The sequence below is a fragment of the Triturus cristatus genome, chromosome 1_2, assembly GCF_964204655.1.
Source record: "Triturus cristatus chromosome 1_2, aTriCri1.1, whole genome shotgun sequence".
In the NCBI taxonomy this organism is placed as follows: Eukaryota; Metazoa; Chordata; class Amphibia; order Caudata; family Salamandridae; genus Triturus; species Triturus cristatus.
In genome coordinates, this window is record NC_140580.1 from 1,106,006,642 (window position 1) to 1,106,023,623 (window position 16,982).

A 16,982-nucleotide genomic window follows, 5' to 3' on the forward strand; every position below is an offset into this window, starting at 1 on the left:
TTTGTATCAGCACTAACTTTTGAGTCATCAAAGTCTATCATGAATAAACCTGATAATGTTTTGACTCGTGACAAAGCTACATATGCCATACCTTCTTTGAACACAGTTGAACCAATGTTCACAAATGCACAATCTACAGTCAATCCTTGAGACTTGTGGATAGTTACAGCATATGCTAGTGAAAACGGAAACTGCTTCCTACGTACATATAAGTCTTTCACAAGCATGAAACGAACTGAACAACGACAAATGTCTTTAACTTCCTCTATCTGATCAAATTTTATCTGTAAACATTCAATTCCTTCTTTTTTCTGATAATTAATAAAACCCACAACTCTTCCCATCGCTCCATTCACTAAGCCTTTTTCAACATCCAAATTTCTCCTTAAAAACACTCTACAGTTCATGCAAACATAAAGATTTTTTTCTAATCCTGCTGTTTTGGAGATGTTCTTCTCTAGTGAGTCCAATTTATTTTTCAGTTTGCCTGTTACTGTGACTGTAATTCTTCCATCCTCAATTTTGTCCACTGCTTCCAATTTCCTGATGTCTTCCTTTTCCAATTTCAAAAGCTCCTCATTAAATATTGAGCATTCACGTAGAGTTGGCATTAAGCAGATGACACTTTTGTTTTCTGCAATATTCTTGTATATTTTCTCTGCAACTATTTCTTCCTTTGGAAATAAATTATGTAGCAGCCGACTCTGTAATGCTTTTTTCCCAACATCTGTGAGTAGTCCAATCCTGATATCTTTCAGAATACTTCCATATTCTTCATCGTTTGCTTGCCTCATATTAGTTGTAAGTTCCTTGTACTCAAAGAAGGACCAAATATTTGTATTTCCAATGCTTCCCAATGACTTCTTTGTGTCTTCATGTGTCACAGTATTAAACACTGGTTGTCCTTTAACTGGAGTAAGTTGCAAAAGATCCCCAAAAACTATGACGTGTTTTCCACCAAATAACACGTCATAGTCTGTCTTCAAAATTTGCTGCATTCTTAAATGCACAAAGGCAAGCATTAAGTTTGATACCATGCTCACCTCATCAATAATGAGAACTTGCATCTTCTTCAATACTCGTGAAACTTCCAAGGATGCTTCTCCAGTTAGCTTGTTGAATTGTATTTTGTTCTCATGCTCCACTGGTAACATTAGCAAACGATGTAAGGTGATTCCTTTTATGTTATATGCTGCTAACCCAGTTGGAGCAGTAACCACACAAGACAAAGTAGAATCCGTTTTTTGCTTTAGGTAGCTTCTGATGACTTTAATTAGGAAACTTTTTCCAGTGCCAGCTTGTCCGCTTACATACATCCTGATTGGATGAAATGATGTGCATGAGCACTCTTTTTTGATATGTAGAAATCCGTGATCAATTTTGTTTTTGATCTCTTCATAAATTTGTTGCTGCTCTTGATTCAGTTGTCTTTCCAAATTTTCTAAGTCTATAAATTCTTCTTGAGCTTGATTCATAGCCGTTTCCACTTCATTCATGGCTATTGATGCTTCATTTTCAACGATTGGTTGTCCTAGGGGATCTTGACTGTGTGTTCCTGAACTTTGGCTGTCCTGAGAACTGTCTCTAGCTATTTCTGCTGCAATTGTAGTTTCCTGTTCAATTTCTTCATTTAACATTTGCAGATAAGTTGAGAATGTACTGCATTGTATGCTGTCTTTGCAAGCATTAAAAGAATCTTCATAGCTCTGGAATTCTCCCAGTAGTTCATCCTCTGTACGCCATGGTTTAAACAACTGTAAAAGAGCCAAGTAGTAAAATTCTTTCTTGTCGGTAGTGTCGCAACTCAGCTTCCGGTGATTTATCAAACTTCCTTTGGTTTGCTTCACCAAACATCCTTCTTCACCAACAACTTTATATTTTCCACTGTTGATGTCTTCTGCAGCTTTCCGTGAATAAATGTAGTTCTGTAACACTTCATAGAGACACATGTTCTCCAGATGATGACTTCTCTTGGGATAATATGTGTCCAACATGTTTGTTTTCAATATGTCTGTACTTTCTGGGTCATTCTCAGCCAAATATTCAATTTCTCCAACAGATTTCAGTACCCGATTTCTCATTGCTGCAAGGCCTAAACTTGCCCAAATTATTCTTCTTGACTTCGAGTAGAGACTTGCAGAAGATAACCTATCTGAACATTCGTAGGATCCAATTTCTCGATGCGATAACATCTTCAAACTGAAACTGTACAGCTTCTTACTGACAGTCTTCTCGTGAGAAATCTCTTCCCACATTTCCTTCAATTCTGTTTTTTCTGATTTCGTAATGTAAGACGTTACATATCGAGCAACAGCAATGGAATTGTCAGCAACATACTGTATATCCATGTTAGCGTTCCACATGGATAAAATGACTGGGTTGTAGTCATTTATATTTTTTGATTCTTCTTTTCTTTTAAGGTTGTAGGTATTCTTAGGTGATTTTCTTGTGATAGTATGTCTCACAGCTGACATAAAACTGTTGACTCTTCCATTTGTAAGAACAGGTCTAGGAAATCCAAATCGACATTTAGTGTAGTATTTTTCTTTGCTCTTGTATTTCCGTCGACAGTATTTTCCACACCGATGACTTTGGAAACGTAGAACTTGCTCCTTTAACTTGTTCTCTTCTGTGCTTTTAGGTATAGCACATGTTGCATATTCTTCAATGTAAGATAACACTGCTTCATCAGTATCTGTTCCAAACTTTGGGGCATCCTTGATCCACAGCAGCATATGAATATGAGGAGCACCTCTTGCCTGGTACTCTTTTCTCCAAAAGAAATCCACTACTTCTCCAAGGGGTGGATTTTTTTTTATTGCAGATGAAGGACATCATAGCCTCAAATCTATGATTGAAATATCTGCAAACATTAACCGGATCCAATGAGCACAGTTCTCCTGCTGTCTTGTATTCGATGTTTTTAATGTTTGAATTGGCCTCTCGTAGAAAATCCAGTAAATCATCCCAAGCGTACTCGGCACAGCTTAGGGTAAGGAACCATGTTGGTGTTCCTAAATTGCGTAACATGCATTTTAGTTCACCATGGCGTCGGTACCAATATTCATTTGTCCCACGCTGACAAGCCATCAGATTGATCAGTTGTGTTTCCAAATGATCATCTCGGTGCTGCACTTTCTCCATAAAATCCTTAGCAGACACATTTTGTAAATGTACTCCACTTTTTAAAATGTGATTTACTGCATAAGACAGTGCAGACAAGTCGCTTTCAAATAAAAGATGGAACAAATAAGGAATACTTTGTCGAAATCTGGGATCTTCAGCATATAGTCTTGTAGTTCGATACTCTGAAGCTGGAATCTGTTCTGGACGTTCATCGTATCGTCCTCCTTTTCCTTTAGGAAACAGCTGGGGAAAACATCGAGCTTCCAAGCTCTCCTCCCATACACTCACGGGATTTCCTTTTGCTTTCTTCATCTGAAAGAGATCAATATTGTCTCCCATAACTTCTTTCGAATGGAGAGGATGTATGCTAAAATGTTCATAAATTTCTTCTTCCTTTGACTTGTCCACTTTTTCAATTTGTCCAGTTGGTGTTTCTGTGTCTCCTTGTAAATCTTCTTCTTCTTCTTCTTCTTCTTCTATATAAATTGATTCATACCATTTGTTATTTTTTTTCAAATACAAATTTGCTCTTTGTACTTTCCGCACATCTACCAGCTCCTGCCAAATCTTCTTATTCTTTGTAGGTACACCATTAACCAGAATAATTAATGGTTCAGTTTCCAAAGTATCCGCATCAATAGTTTCCATATTTTTTTTCAAATCCAAGGGCAAATACACCACTCTACCTTTTAAACCTCTCAGTAAATCTGAAGGAGGTAATTTACCAGTTTTGGGCTCCATACGTACTATGGTCTGGAACGGATGAACACATTGAATGAGTATAGACTCATATGTATTTAATTCAGAAAGTTCAGCAGGAATAGCATCCAATTCTAAATTATTAGGTACAGCTCTGGTCGGCATTCTATTTTCCTCTAACTTGTTGTAGCAGTATTTACAAATACGCTGATCTTCACCCAATTCAAAACAATTTTCAAGAAATATATATGTGGCAAAATCCATCCACTTATAATTATCTTCATTTTCACTCTTTCTGTAGAGATCAACATTCCTAGTTTGTTTTCTATAATGAGTTCTGCGGCAACAAATACAAGTAACATTTGGTCTTTCATTAGAGATTATTGCAAATTTTGTTATGTGATCATTAAATGTCTTACTTACACAAGGTTCTACATTCTCTTCCACTTCTGCCTCATTTACTGTGTCCTTCTCTGCACTGTTTTGTTCAGGACCAAAGTAACAAAACTGAATTTCATCAACAACCTTCTCTACATCTGATACCGTTCCTCGGAACAGAGCCCTATTCAATTCATTTAACTTTATTGCTGGACTTTTGGCAAAATACAACCGTCTCACAAACTTTCTCATTTCAGTATGATGAACAGCCAGCATCCTAAAATGATGGAAAACACTATTGCACACTTTTCTAGATAGACAAGCAAGAGAATGACCCTGCAAACCAGTATTCTCTCTCACTCTGCATGGATCCAGACTTTGAAGCACCTTAATCTTTTGTTTTACACTTTTTTTACTATATTCTCTTAGAAACTCTCGAAATCTGTCAATAGATTCCTGACGCACAGTGCAAATACTACTACAATTCCAAGTGTACACTGGGGCTTTAGGACGTCTCCCCATTGCCTCATCTGCCATCACTTGTACCTCATCTCTTGGAACCATTATCTCCTTCTCCATTATGCAACCATTTTTTACTTCGTATGAACGACCTCTGGTGTCAACTGCATGCAGCAAACTATTACTTTGAAAATAGCTCTCTTCATTAAAAAAAGGTTCACTACTTGAACTATGCATCCACTTTCCTAAAAAAACGTTACAAAAGTTTGTTCTGTTCACTACTCTTTTGCTTTTGCTTTGTGATTTCAGTACATTAACCATTTTATCTAATGTACGCATCCTATTCAAAATTAAAATGAATAGTTTCCTTTTTAATTCTAATGCCTTTGCTGCAATGGCTTCAATTTCTTTTTTTCTCTTGTAATATTTTGCCTTTTGCTTATATTTCTTTATATCCTTTATCAAATTGGACATAACTCTTCTCTGAAACATTTTTCTACGTATCTCTTTAAATGCTGTTTTTCTGTTTATGTTAAACTTTTCAATTGCAGAAGGTATATTTGCATTAACTAAATTCTCAATTTTTTGCTGTTCTCTATTTTTTGTTACATTTTTCCGAGAACAGACATTTTGTACATTTTTCTTTGTTTTGAATATTTTGTTTAGAAATTGTTTTTTTTGCTTACCAGAAGATTTTTTCTTTTTCCCAACATCAGCATCTTCTACTAACTTTGGTCCTCCAGTTGTCTTCAAATATAGTTTTTTTTTTAGCGTTTTTTGAACTCGAGATTTTGTAGGCATCTTAAATTTTGTTCACTGTTCTTCAGCAATACCTGAAAAAAACTAAAAAAAAAATCCGTTATTGTATTTAAATATATTACTAAATTTCTTTTCACAATAGTCACAAAACGAAATTTCTTTGCCAATTTGAATTCACACAAACTGCTCTTTTTTTTGGGCAAGTGAAAATCTCTTTTACAAACTGTCACATTATGAAACCACTTTTCAGATTTTTTAAAAAGCCCATGTCCACAGTGCTACACTCCACCAAGGGCAACCAGCCTTAGTGATGCTGAATGTATTTGCATTACAGACTTAAACCTGAAAACCCCACTGGCTTGTACATACTGTGCATGACTATACACGGCAAGGACATGGGTGTGTGCTAAGCCTCTGCTTCTTCCCCAAAAAATTCGCTCCCCCTTTCCATCTAATGCAACTGTGAAATCACCAGAGCAAGACGCAATAAATCTCTGTCTATAATTCTTCTATGCACACAGAGTCATGTTTTCACATTAGTGCCAAAACGAAATTTCTTTGCCAATTTCAAAGCACACTTACTGCTCTTTTATTTTTTCAGGGGCAAGTGAAAATCTCTTTTTACAATTTGAAATCACTTTTACAGACTGACACATTATGAATCCACTATTTTTGCTTTATTTAATTGCACGTGTCCAAGCTGTTTTTTTTTCAGACCACCACCATGTGCATTCTCTGTGACTGCCTACACTCCACCAAGGGCAACCAGCCTTAGTGATGCTGAATGTATTTGCATTACAGACTTAAACCTGAAAACCCCACTGGCTTGTACATACTGTGCATGACTATACACGGCAAGGACATGGGTGTGTGCTAAGCCTCTGCTTCTTCCCCCAAAAATTCGCTCCCCCTTTCCATCTAATGCAACTGTGAAATCACCAGAGCAAGACGCAATAAATCTCTGTCTATAATTCTTCTATGCACACAGAGTCATGTTTTCACATTAGTGCCAAAACGAAATTTCTTTGCCAATTTCAAAGCACACTTACTGCTCTTTTATTTTTTCAGGGGCAAGTGAAAATCTCTTTTTACAATTTGAAATCACTTTTACAGACTGACACATTATGAATCCACTATTTTTGCTTTATTTAATTGCACGTGTCCAAGCTGTTTTTTTTTCAGACCACCACCATGTGCATTCTCTGTGACTGCCTACACTCCACCAAGGGCAACCAGCCTTAGTGATGCTGAATGTATTTGCATTACAGACTTAAACCTGAAAACCCCACTGGCTTGTACATACTGTGCATGACTATACACGGCAAGGACATGGGTGTGTGCTAAGCCTCTGCTTCTTCCCCCAAAAATTCGCTCCCCCTTTCCATCTAATGCAACTGTGAAATCACCAGAGCAAGACGCAATAAATCTCTGTCTATAATTCTTCTATGCACACAGAGTCATGTTTTCACATTAGTGCCAAAACGAAATTTCTTTGCCAATTTCAAAGCACACTTACTGCTCTTTTATTTTTTCAGGGGCAAGTGAAAATCTCTTTTTACAATTTGAAATCACTTTTACAGACTGACACATTATGAAACCACTATTTTTGCTTTATTTAATTGCACGTGTCCAAGCTGTTTTTTTTTCAGACCACCACCATGTGCATTCTCTGTGACTGCCTACACTCCACCAAGGGCAACCAGCCTTAGTGATGCTGAATGTATTTGCATTACGGACTTAAACCTGAAAACCCCACTGGCTTGTACATACTGTGCATGACTATACACGGCAAGGACATGGGTGTGTGCTAAGCCTCTGCTTCTTCCCCCAAAAATTCGCTCCCCCTTTCCATCTAATGCAACTGTGAAATCACCAGAGCAAGACGCAATAAATCTCTGTCTATAATTCTTCTATGCACACAGAGTCATGTTTTCACATTAGTGCCAAAACGAAATTTCTTTGCCAATTTCAAAGCACACTTACTGCTCTTTTATTTTTTCAGGGGCAAGTGAAAATCTCTTTTTACAATTTGAAATCACTTTTACAGACTGACACATTATGAATCCACTATTTTTGCTTTATTTAATTGCACGTGTCCAAGCTGTTTTTTTTTCAGACCACCACCATGTGCATTCTCTGTGACTGCCTACACTCCACCAAGGGCAACCAGCCTTAGTGATGCTGAATGTATTTGCATTACAGACTTAAACCTGAAAACCCCACTGGCTTGTACATACTGTGCATGACTATACACGGCAAGGACATGGGTGTGTGCTAAGCCTCTGCTTCTTCCCCCAAAAATTCGCTCCCCCTTTCCATCTAATGCAACTGTGAAATCACCAGAGCAAGACGCAATAAATCTCTGTCTATAATTCTTCTATGCACACAGAGTCATGTTTTCACATTAGTGCCAAAACGAAATTTCTTTGCCAATTTCAAAGCACACTTACTGCTCTTTTATTTTTTCAGGGGCAAGTGAAAATCTCTTTTTACAATTTGAAATCACTTTTACAGACTGACACATTATGAATCCACTATTTTTGCTTTATTTAATTGCACGTGTCCAAGCTGTTTTTTTTTCAGACCACCACCATGTGCATTCTCTGTGACTGCCTACACTCCACCAAGGGCAACCAGCCTTAGTGATGCTGAATGTATTTGCATTACAGACTTAAACCTGAAAACCCCACTGGCTTGTACATACTGTGCATGACTATACACGGCAAGGACATGGGTGTGTGCTAAGCCTCTGCTTCTTCCCCCAAAAATTCGCTCCCCCTTTCCATCTAATGCAACTGTGAAATCACCAGAGCAAGACGCAATAAATCTCTGTCTGTAATTCTTCTATGCACACAGAGTCATGTTTTCACATTAGTGCCAAAACGAAATTTCTTTGCCAATTTCAAAGCACACTTACTGCTCTTTTATTTTTTCAGGGGCAAATGTAAATCACTTTTACACACTGACACATTATGAAACCACCATGTGTAACTACAACAAAAACAATTCCCATTTCTATTATTCATTTCTTAAGTTACCACATACATACCCTCTCAAACTGTAAACTCACCTTTAAAATTAGTTAGTTCTGAAAGAAATGTGACACTCAAACAGCAGATTATCAGAGCCAGGATCTCTGTTGTGTTCACCTGTCTCCTCTCAGCAGAACCAGATAATGGCAAACTTTCCCTCTATTTTTCCACACATATACATGTAAGTTTCAAATCTCAGTGCTTCCCCCTTTTTTTTAAATGTAATCACACATTTCTATTGGTTGAAAACCAACCCTTTTCCAAAAGTACCCTGCCCCCAACTTGACTTCTGCCTAGTACCCTTCCCCCAACTTGACTTCTGCCTGCTACCATAGCAACAGCTCATGGAACACTGCTGTGTGCAGTTAGGTCAGAAGTTCGACACACAATGTTTCAATTCCACAGAGCAAGAGTGCTTGACTTTTCAAACCTAACAGCAAATCCATAGTACTGTTCTTTGGTTACACATTTTTTTGTACCAATACAAAACATGCTTCTATTAATTTTCACATACAGCCTAGTTTTTATTCTGGAATGGTTTGAAACAGCCAATCAGTTCTTTTTAATTTGTAAAAAATATGTATGCCTCCATTTCCAAACTGTCTTTCTTTTCTTATTGCCATTCTACTGAAAGACACCTCCTGAGTGCATCCAGTTCTCCTTTGAAGATGTTCACAGTGTGGATTGTAGGGCACAGCTATGTCTTCTGGAGTGAAAAGTATGCAGAGAAAACAGATATGGTGAGAGACCTTGCTTTGCCAAATGTAGACATTAAATGGATTGGTCAGAGAGGGTTAAAGTGGCACCAATTGATGCCATTGGTAAAATCCTTCATTCAAATCCAACACCCTGACCTCATAATAGTGCACTGTGGTGGCAATGACCTAGGCACTTTGACTGGGGTAGGTCTGGAAATGCTTATGAAGGACACCTTTGCACAACTGTTTACACTTTTCCCTAAAACTGCCTTTGTGTTTTCCAACATATGCCAAAGGCAAAAATGGAACTGGTCCAATCATTTCTGTCCGCAGATTGACAAAGCAAGAAAGCACGTCAACAAATCTGTTTCTGCTTTCCTCCGTGACTATGGTATGGGTGCCATTTACCACAACAACTTGCGTTATGACATGCAAGACATTTATAGAGGAGATGGTGTGCACTTCAATGATGAAGGGAACAGAGTCTTCCTCTTGAACCTTAGACTCTGCATCGGTACTTACTTGTAGGTACCACTAAAAAAATGACTTCATAAACACAACAGCTCTTTTTAGAGCTCCCTAATTTCTAAACTCTTAAATCTGCTTTTCATTTATTTATTTTTATTTTTTTTACCGTACGCTTACCGTAAGCTTACCGTACGCGTACCCCGTGATTTTTTTTAAAATCAATAAATGTTTTTATTGTACTTTTCTGTCCTTCTTTGACCCCCTTACAAATGTTAGGGGGTCTGTAACTCTCCTCATTGCCCCCTTTCCTTGTTTTCACTCTTTTTTTTCAGAGTGAAATACACAAAATGGCGGCCGCCGCTTCCTGGTTTCGGCCGATTCGAATGTTTACTAAGATCTAAGAGCCAATCAGAATCGCGCTCGCGCACGCCACCGTACGCTTACCGTAAGCGTACGGTAAGCGTACCGTAAGCGGGCTCAGATATATATATTGATTTAAAGGCTATTTTCTCAGAATCTACTGAACAGATTTACACCAAACCTACAAAAGGCACTTCCTTGACCTAGGGACTACCTCTCTGCCAAATTTTGAGTAATTCTGTTCAGCCATTCGGGCTGTAGCTCGTTCTAAAGGTCCTATGGAAAAATGCATGGGAAAAACGCGTTTTGGGACCCCCCTTTTATCTCAGCCCCCGCTTGATGAATCCCCCCGAGACTTTCAGGGTAGGAGCGGAGCATAGCGCCCCACCTATTTTGAGAAATTCGCGAGGATTCGTCGACCGGCGCCAAAGTTATTCAAAATAGAATGTTGAGGTTTTCCTATGGAAACGTGGTCCTAACTATAACTACCTACTGGCGACCGCCAGTAGGTAATATATATATATATATATATATATATATATATATATATATATATATATATATCAGACATTGGGGCTATCAGGAGGGGGCCCATATATAGCAACATATGATCCTGAGGAGCCACGGCCCGACAGTAAGATAGGGAACATATCCCTTTGGGGGTGGGGGGGTTGAATTAGTGTGTTACTACTTTAGATTAGATGCTCACTTTGCATTGGCCTATCACTACCCCAGGAAGCCAGAGCTCCAACATAGACATTTACAAGGGCATCTTGTCAATGCTTTTACCAGAAAGCTCTTTATCTTAGTTGCAACTGCCTAATTCCGTGCCTTTGCGTTATCATGCTCCCGAACAAGAGCTAAGAGATTGCTTCCATGAAATAAATAGCATTTCAAGTCTCTCTTTTCCCCATTCCTTGATGAAATTGAGAAAAAGCTTGTTTATGCCATCAGGCTACATGATGCCCTAACGGATCCATCTTGTTGCTGCATCCACACTCCCCTCCCTCACATCAGGACCACCGCCATGCCAAGAACTGCTCAGTCTGTGCCACGTGTAAGAAGTGCAGTGGAAAATCTGGGCAGCACGTAGACTGGAAAGTACATCAAGCGAGTTTTTAAGCTTTCCAACAAGCCTTGCTAAAAACCAACAAAAAAAATGTGGAATAAAGCAGAGAATCTATATACACCTGTCTAGTGTTTTGTGGTTTTATTTCAAAAGGAACACCAAAGTTTTCTCAGTTTTAGGCGAACCGTATTGTAAACATTCCAAATGCATTGACTGCGTCATATTAAGATCAAATTCCTTGTACCAGTTGTGCATTTCATCTCGAATCATTGGAAAATATACATGGCTTTTCCCAACTGCTTTTGCTTGCAAGCCAAGAAGATGTTGCAGAAGGCCAGTGTCTGGGGAGGAGCTTTGGCATACAGGGCTGCACATCACTGAGTCCGTAACTGAAAACGTCATTATATATATGTCTATATAAGTACATATTGATCACAACAGAAAGATGCAAACAGAATAAAAAATATAAAATAATAGAAAAATACATTTCTTGAACAGAACCCTTGGTATTTTTGTATGACTGAATAAATCATGCATTCAAAGGTACCTTCAGTGCATTGCAACAGAACCTTCAGAACGAGGAGGTAATACAACCACATAAGAAGGTCATTTCATGCATCACGCCAAGAGCGGTATCAGCAACTTTACATTCTAACATAGAAGAATGTCAGGAGACCTGAATGCCACTTTCCAGTGATCACCCACACATAAGAAAGATTCTGAAGCTGACGGCATAAAACGATAGACTCGATACTTCTTTACGAATAGAAAGAAATATCAAAGAATAGAGGCTGTGTCCTCCAGAGGACAACTAACAGAAAGGCTTATAAGAACATCAGTGCTTGCACTGTTCAAAGCATCGCTGGCTCCCTCCACACCACGTTCACTCATGCACTCTTTTTCTATTGCACAAGTGTGCACTGTGGGTGCACTGCACAATGCAGTTATATGCTGCGACATTTGAAAAAACCACAATCCAACAGTTTGACATAAATATGAAATAAAGCTTGACCTAATACTGCAAAAGTTTTCTTAATATTAAGAAAAGTAATGTTTTTGTGTTCTAGAAAACATGGAAGTGAGCATGAAAATGGGATAGGAAATATTGCGGGTGAATGGAAATTCCCAGCCCTGTGTTGTGTGGGAAACAAAGTTTTCACAAGATAGTGCCTGTTCCATTTGCTTACAGTATTTTATCTCAGTGCCCAGGCTACATTGAAAGGGGACTTCACAGCAGCTAATTCCAGGTACTTTTCTAAAAACGTCACTAAACGGTAGGCGTGGTCCCTAAAAGGGAAACAGTGAGAACGAATTGTGCATCAAAGCCTCTGTGACGAACAGGGCTGTTACAGACGTGAAAAGATTAAAGCATGCAGAGTGGTGTGATCCAATAGTGTGCAATACTGATCCATATCAGATCTTTCTTTTTTAAATGAACTAAAGTAAAGTTCAGTCGGATGAACAACTTTAGGACAACTGGTGGCATGGGGTTTTGTTCCCTTAACAGGTGAATATAACTATTAGATATTTGTGTCTATCTCTATTTTCTATAAATTGAACTTCTGCTCTCGTGTCTATAAACATACACAAGTACAACTGTTGCTGTGCACCATTGTGGTCACTGTGCCCAAAATGTTAATGCGAATAAAACCCTCAAGGGATCCAAGGCAAAGCGCCATTTTTTAGTGACTTATTTAAAAAAAAAAAAAAAAAAAGTTGATAAAAAGTCATTCTGTGCTCAAACAGCTTGAGCAGGGCCACTTGCAGTATGTGTGTGTTATAGAATAATATGATGATAAACCATGAAATATAAGTGGGGAAGCATTTCAACAGCAAGTGCTAAACCGAACCAGTTGAATCTTAATACTGCAACCGCAGAATCTACGGTAGATTCTCTTAGACAATGTCCACTCGCATCTTCAGCCGGCTAGAGCAGATTGGCGCTCTCCAAAGGACATTTGGATACAAGTTCTACTCAAAAGTCTCCCACTGCTCCCTAAGCTGGTCCACTGGATCCTGTTTTGGTGCTATTTCTTGCTTGGTCTCATTTAACAATTCTTCGAAAGGGTCCCTTTGTTCCTTATGCTTTAAAGGGAATAACATGGGCTCTATTGTTTTCAAAGGCCGGGGTGGTACTGCAGGGGGGTCACCAGGTTTCACAGCTTTATGTTGCCTGGTGTCTGGCATCTTTGATCCAGACTTGGAGGGTGGTAATGTTCTGACACTACCAGTGCCACCAAGACTGGGGGGATGGATGCAACTGGCCTGAGAGGGACTGTGGGGGGAATGCATCAGTGGTCTCACCTGCAGACCGATTGGGACTTGTCTAAAGAGACCTGGCATGGAAAGGGCGGAGATGCTCTGTTGAGGTATTTGAGGCTGGTAAAAGCCAGGATTGGTGGTCAACACATGTGTACTAAATGTGGGACAAACTTGAGGACTAAAAGGGCCTCCTGCAGGGTGGGCTACAGGGATGGACAAAACTGTTGGCACAGCTTGTGCAAAGGGATTGAGAGATGGTTGCACAAATTGTGCTCTTGAAGAAGGGTATACCAGCTGTGGGCCAAAGCTTACAGAGGGTGGAGCAGAAAAGTCATTGATTACAGGATGAAACGTAGAAGAGGCAGGGCTGAGGGAAGGAGAGGCTTGCAAGTTACTGGTGGGTGGTGGCGGCTGGCTACTGCTTGGCCAATCGCTTGTTTTCAGTGGATCCAAAAACCGTAGAAATTCATCTCGTCCGGTGTTCCCAGAAAACACCCTGACGGGTTGAAGGAGATCAGAAGTTCCACTGGTGTCAGACATAAGCTGGGACGGACGAGGTGAAAAGTTCAAAGCTTGGCTAAAATTTGGCTCAAGAGACAGGGATCGTGCATCAAATGACTCTTGCATTAAGTCAGTAGCAAAGTCACTCCCCCCTACACTCTGGGTCTTCAAAGGGTCTTCTGCACTTGCCATCTGAGGCTTCACCACCCTAAGCACAGGAGGTGGGGGGACGATACCCAGCTCGGGAGTCTTCCTCCCCTGAGGCCGCGGGATGGTGATGTTGCCCTGAGAGCCAAATCCTGTATCTTCCTTTTCTGCGGAGTTTGATAGTGCTTCGGTGCCCAAGGGTCTCTGTGGAGTGGATGAGATGCTGTCATGAAAAGCGAGAGGTCTCTCAGGGGAACTCTTCAAGCACTTTGTAGGAATGGCCATGTCGTCTTGACCCGTAGTCCACAATTTGTTGTAAGGATGGGCGTGTTTGATTGGGGGTACAATCCTGTGACTTTGAGGTAAGGTGAGGTCCATTCGCTGTAAAAATATACAAAGAGAATGGTTACTATTAACAATGAAAATAATTGTCAGTGATGAACAGTTAATATAGTGACTTATTCTTAACCTGTATTGTTCTAAACCCAGATCCAGGACCATGGTTAAAATCAGAAGAAACAGTTTTTTTTAAGAAGTATGTGCTTGTCGCATTTACATATCTGAATATATCGAAGAACAATATGAAAGCGCTAACGTGTCGTTTAACAATAGATTCCTTGCTGTAATGCGATTTGGCTTGTGTTATTTCCAGTTACTCTCATGTATGTTTTCCCATCATTTACCATACCCATGACGTGGGACTCACATCCCGGGTGGGTGATCCCTAGATGACAAAGCCATTTTAATTTCACAGGTTCAGTGTCCTACTGCTGAGAGCAGTGCTTAATTTTGTGTTTCCCAAGACTAGGCACCCAGAAGTTACTACGTTTCCATTGTCACGCCTGTGGTGTCGGTCCTGACACATGACAAGACAGCACTACATTACCTGAAGAAGTCCCAGGGTCTGAGCGGGCGTGTGTGTTCTGGGAGTACTTTGGTTATCCCGTCTCCCAGGGAGACAGCATTGGGAACGTCCTATTAGCTGCTGTAGAGCTGCTGTGTAGCAGCAGCCCTCACCTGAATCCAGGGGCCTGGGTTCCTCACTGCTACACACTGTGTTGTGTGCATGCATGTACGCGATGCTCTTTAAACAGGGGGACCCAGTTGTGTGTAGCACCCACAACCCTCACCTGAATCCAGGGCCCTGGGTTCCTCACTGCTACACACTGTGTTGTGTGCATGCATGTACGCGATGCTCTTTAAACAGGGGGACCCAGTTGTGTGTAGCACCCACAACCCTCACCTGAATCCAGGGGCCTGGGTTCCTCACTGCTACACACTGCGTTGTGTGCATGCATGTACGCGATGCTCTTTAAACAGGGGGACACAGTTGTGTGGAGCACCCACAACCCTCACCTGAATCCTGGGGCCTGGGTTCCTCACTGCTACACACTGCGTTGTGTGCATGCATGTACGCGATGCTCTTTAAACAGGGGGACACAGTTGTGTGTAGCACCCACAACCCTTACCTGAATCCAGGTGCCTGGGTTTCTCACTGCTACACACTGCGTTGTGCGCATGCATGTACGTGATGCTCTTTAAATGGGGGCAGAGGGGCAGTTGTATGTAGCACCTACAGCCGGCACCTGAATTCAAGTCATCCAAGTGTCTCAGTTCCTCACTGGTACACACTGCGTTGCGCACATACATACATGTAAGTGATACTCTTTAAAAGGGGGGATGCAGTTGTGTGTAGCACCCACAGCCCTCACCTGAATCCAGGTTCCTGGGTTTCTCACTGCTACACACTGCGTTGTGCGCATGCATGTACGTGATGCTCTTTAAATGGGGGCAGGGGGGCAGTTGTATGTAGCACCCACAGCCGGCACCTGAATTCAAGTCATCCAGGTGTCTCAGTTTCTCACTGCTACACACTGCGTTGCGCACATACATACATGTAAGTGATACTCTTTAAAAGGGGGACGCAGTTGTGTGTAGCACCCACAGCCCTCACCGGAATCCAGGTCATCCACGATGCCCCAATTCCTAAATACTACACACTGTGCTGTGCGCGTGCATGCACGTGGCTGTTTTCGAATGGGTGGATCCAGTTTTATTCAGAAATTAGTAGCACACTCGTAGTTTTGCTTCATTCCACAGGGCATCTTTGAGTGTAGAGGTCAACTCGCCATGCTATGTTTACTGAGCATTATTCCATATGTCGATGTTAAATACATATCTATTTCAAATCCACTTAAAACACTTGCATCTAATTTGGATTTGGTGACCCTCGGCAGAAAGAAGAGTCTCAGCGGCTGGTATTGGCCAGCCTGGTCCCAGTGACCAGGACAAGCACATTACATTTTTGCATAATTGCTCTTATGAGGCATGGAATGCATGCGTAAACTTGGGAGCTGTGCTCTTCTACTTGGACTTTGCACTGGATCCCACATTGCAGCAGGCATAAGTATTTTGTACGCGTGAGGTGGTTACCATGCAAGAGTAGCTCAACACGTGTGAGGTGGTTACCATGCAAGAGTAGCTCAACACGTGTGAGGTGGTTACCATGCAAGGGTAGCTCAACACGTGTGAGGTGGTTACCATGCAAGAGTAGCTCAACACGTGTGAGGTGGTTACCATGCAAGGGTAGCTCAACACGTGTGAGGTGGTTACCATGCAAGAGTAGCTCAACACGTGTGAGGAGGTTACCATGCAAGAGTGGCTCAACGCAAGGGATATGGACTGTCTTTCAAGGGAAATGGTAAGTCTGCAGCTTCTGAATTCTGCGCCAGTCCAGTTCAAACCTTTCAAGAATCAAGCTCCAAGCAACCACAGCACACATGAATCAAAGAGTCATGCAGTCTTTCCCTACCCAGAAATGACTTGAGATCATTCAGATGCTTCTGGGTAGCACTAGCAAGGCAGACATCTGCTGCTCACCAACATCCGTCTTCCATGCCCTTAAGTCTTTCTGGTTATTGAGAGCAAGGGTCTTTTTACCTTCTACTCTATGGAAGTGCGGAAACAGATGGATGTGCGAGTCCAAGTTTCATGTTTTTGGTTAAGCTGCACTGTTCGCCTGGT

The 16,982-nt window shown here is 40.8% G+C and overlaps 1 protein-coding gene across 4 annotated transcripts in view; it reads right to left on the minus strand.

The window, feature by feature from the left end:
- Window positions 1–11,174: 11,174 nt before the first annotated feature.
- Window positions 11,175–16,982, minus strand: part of DENND1A (DENN domain containing 1A) — a 1,317,400-nt gene continuing 1,311,592 nt past the window's right edge. For all 4 annotated transcript variants that reach the window (XM_085613741.1, XM_085613740.1, XM_085613739.1 and 1 more), the window contains one exon: window positions 11,175–14,339. In XM_085613741.1, coding sequence (XP_085469867.1) covers window positions 13,020–14,339 — 1,320 coding nt within the window. In that variant the 3' untranslated portion in view covers window positions 11,175–13,019. The remainder of the gene's footprint in view (window positions 14,340–16,982) is intronic.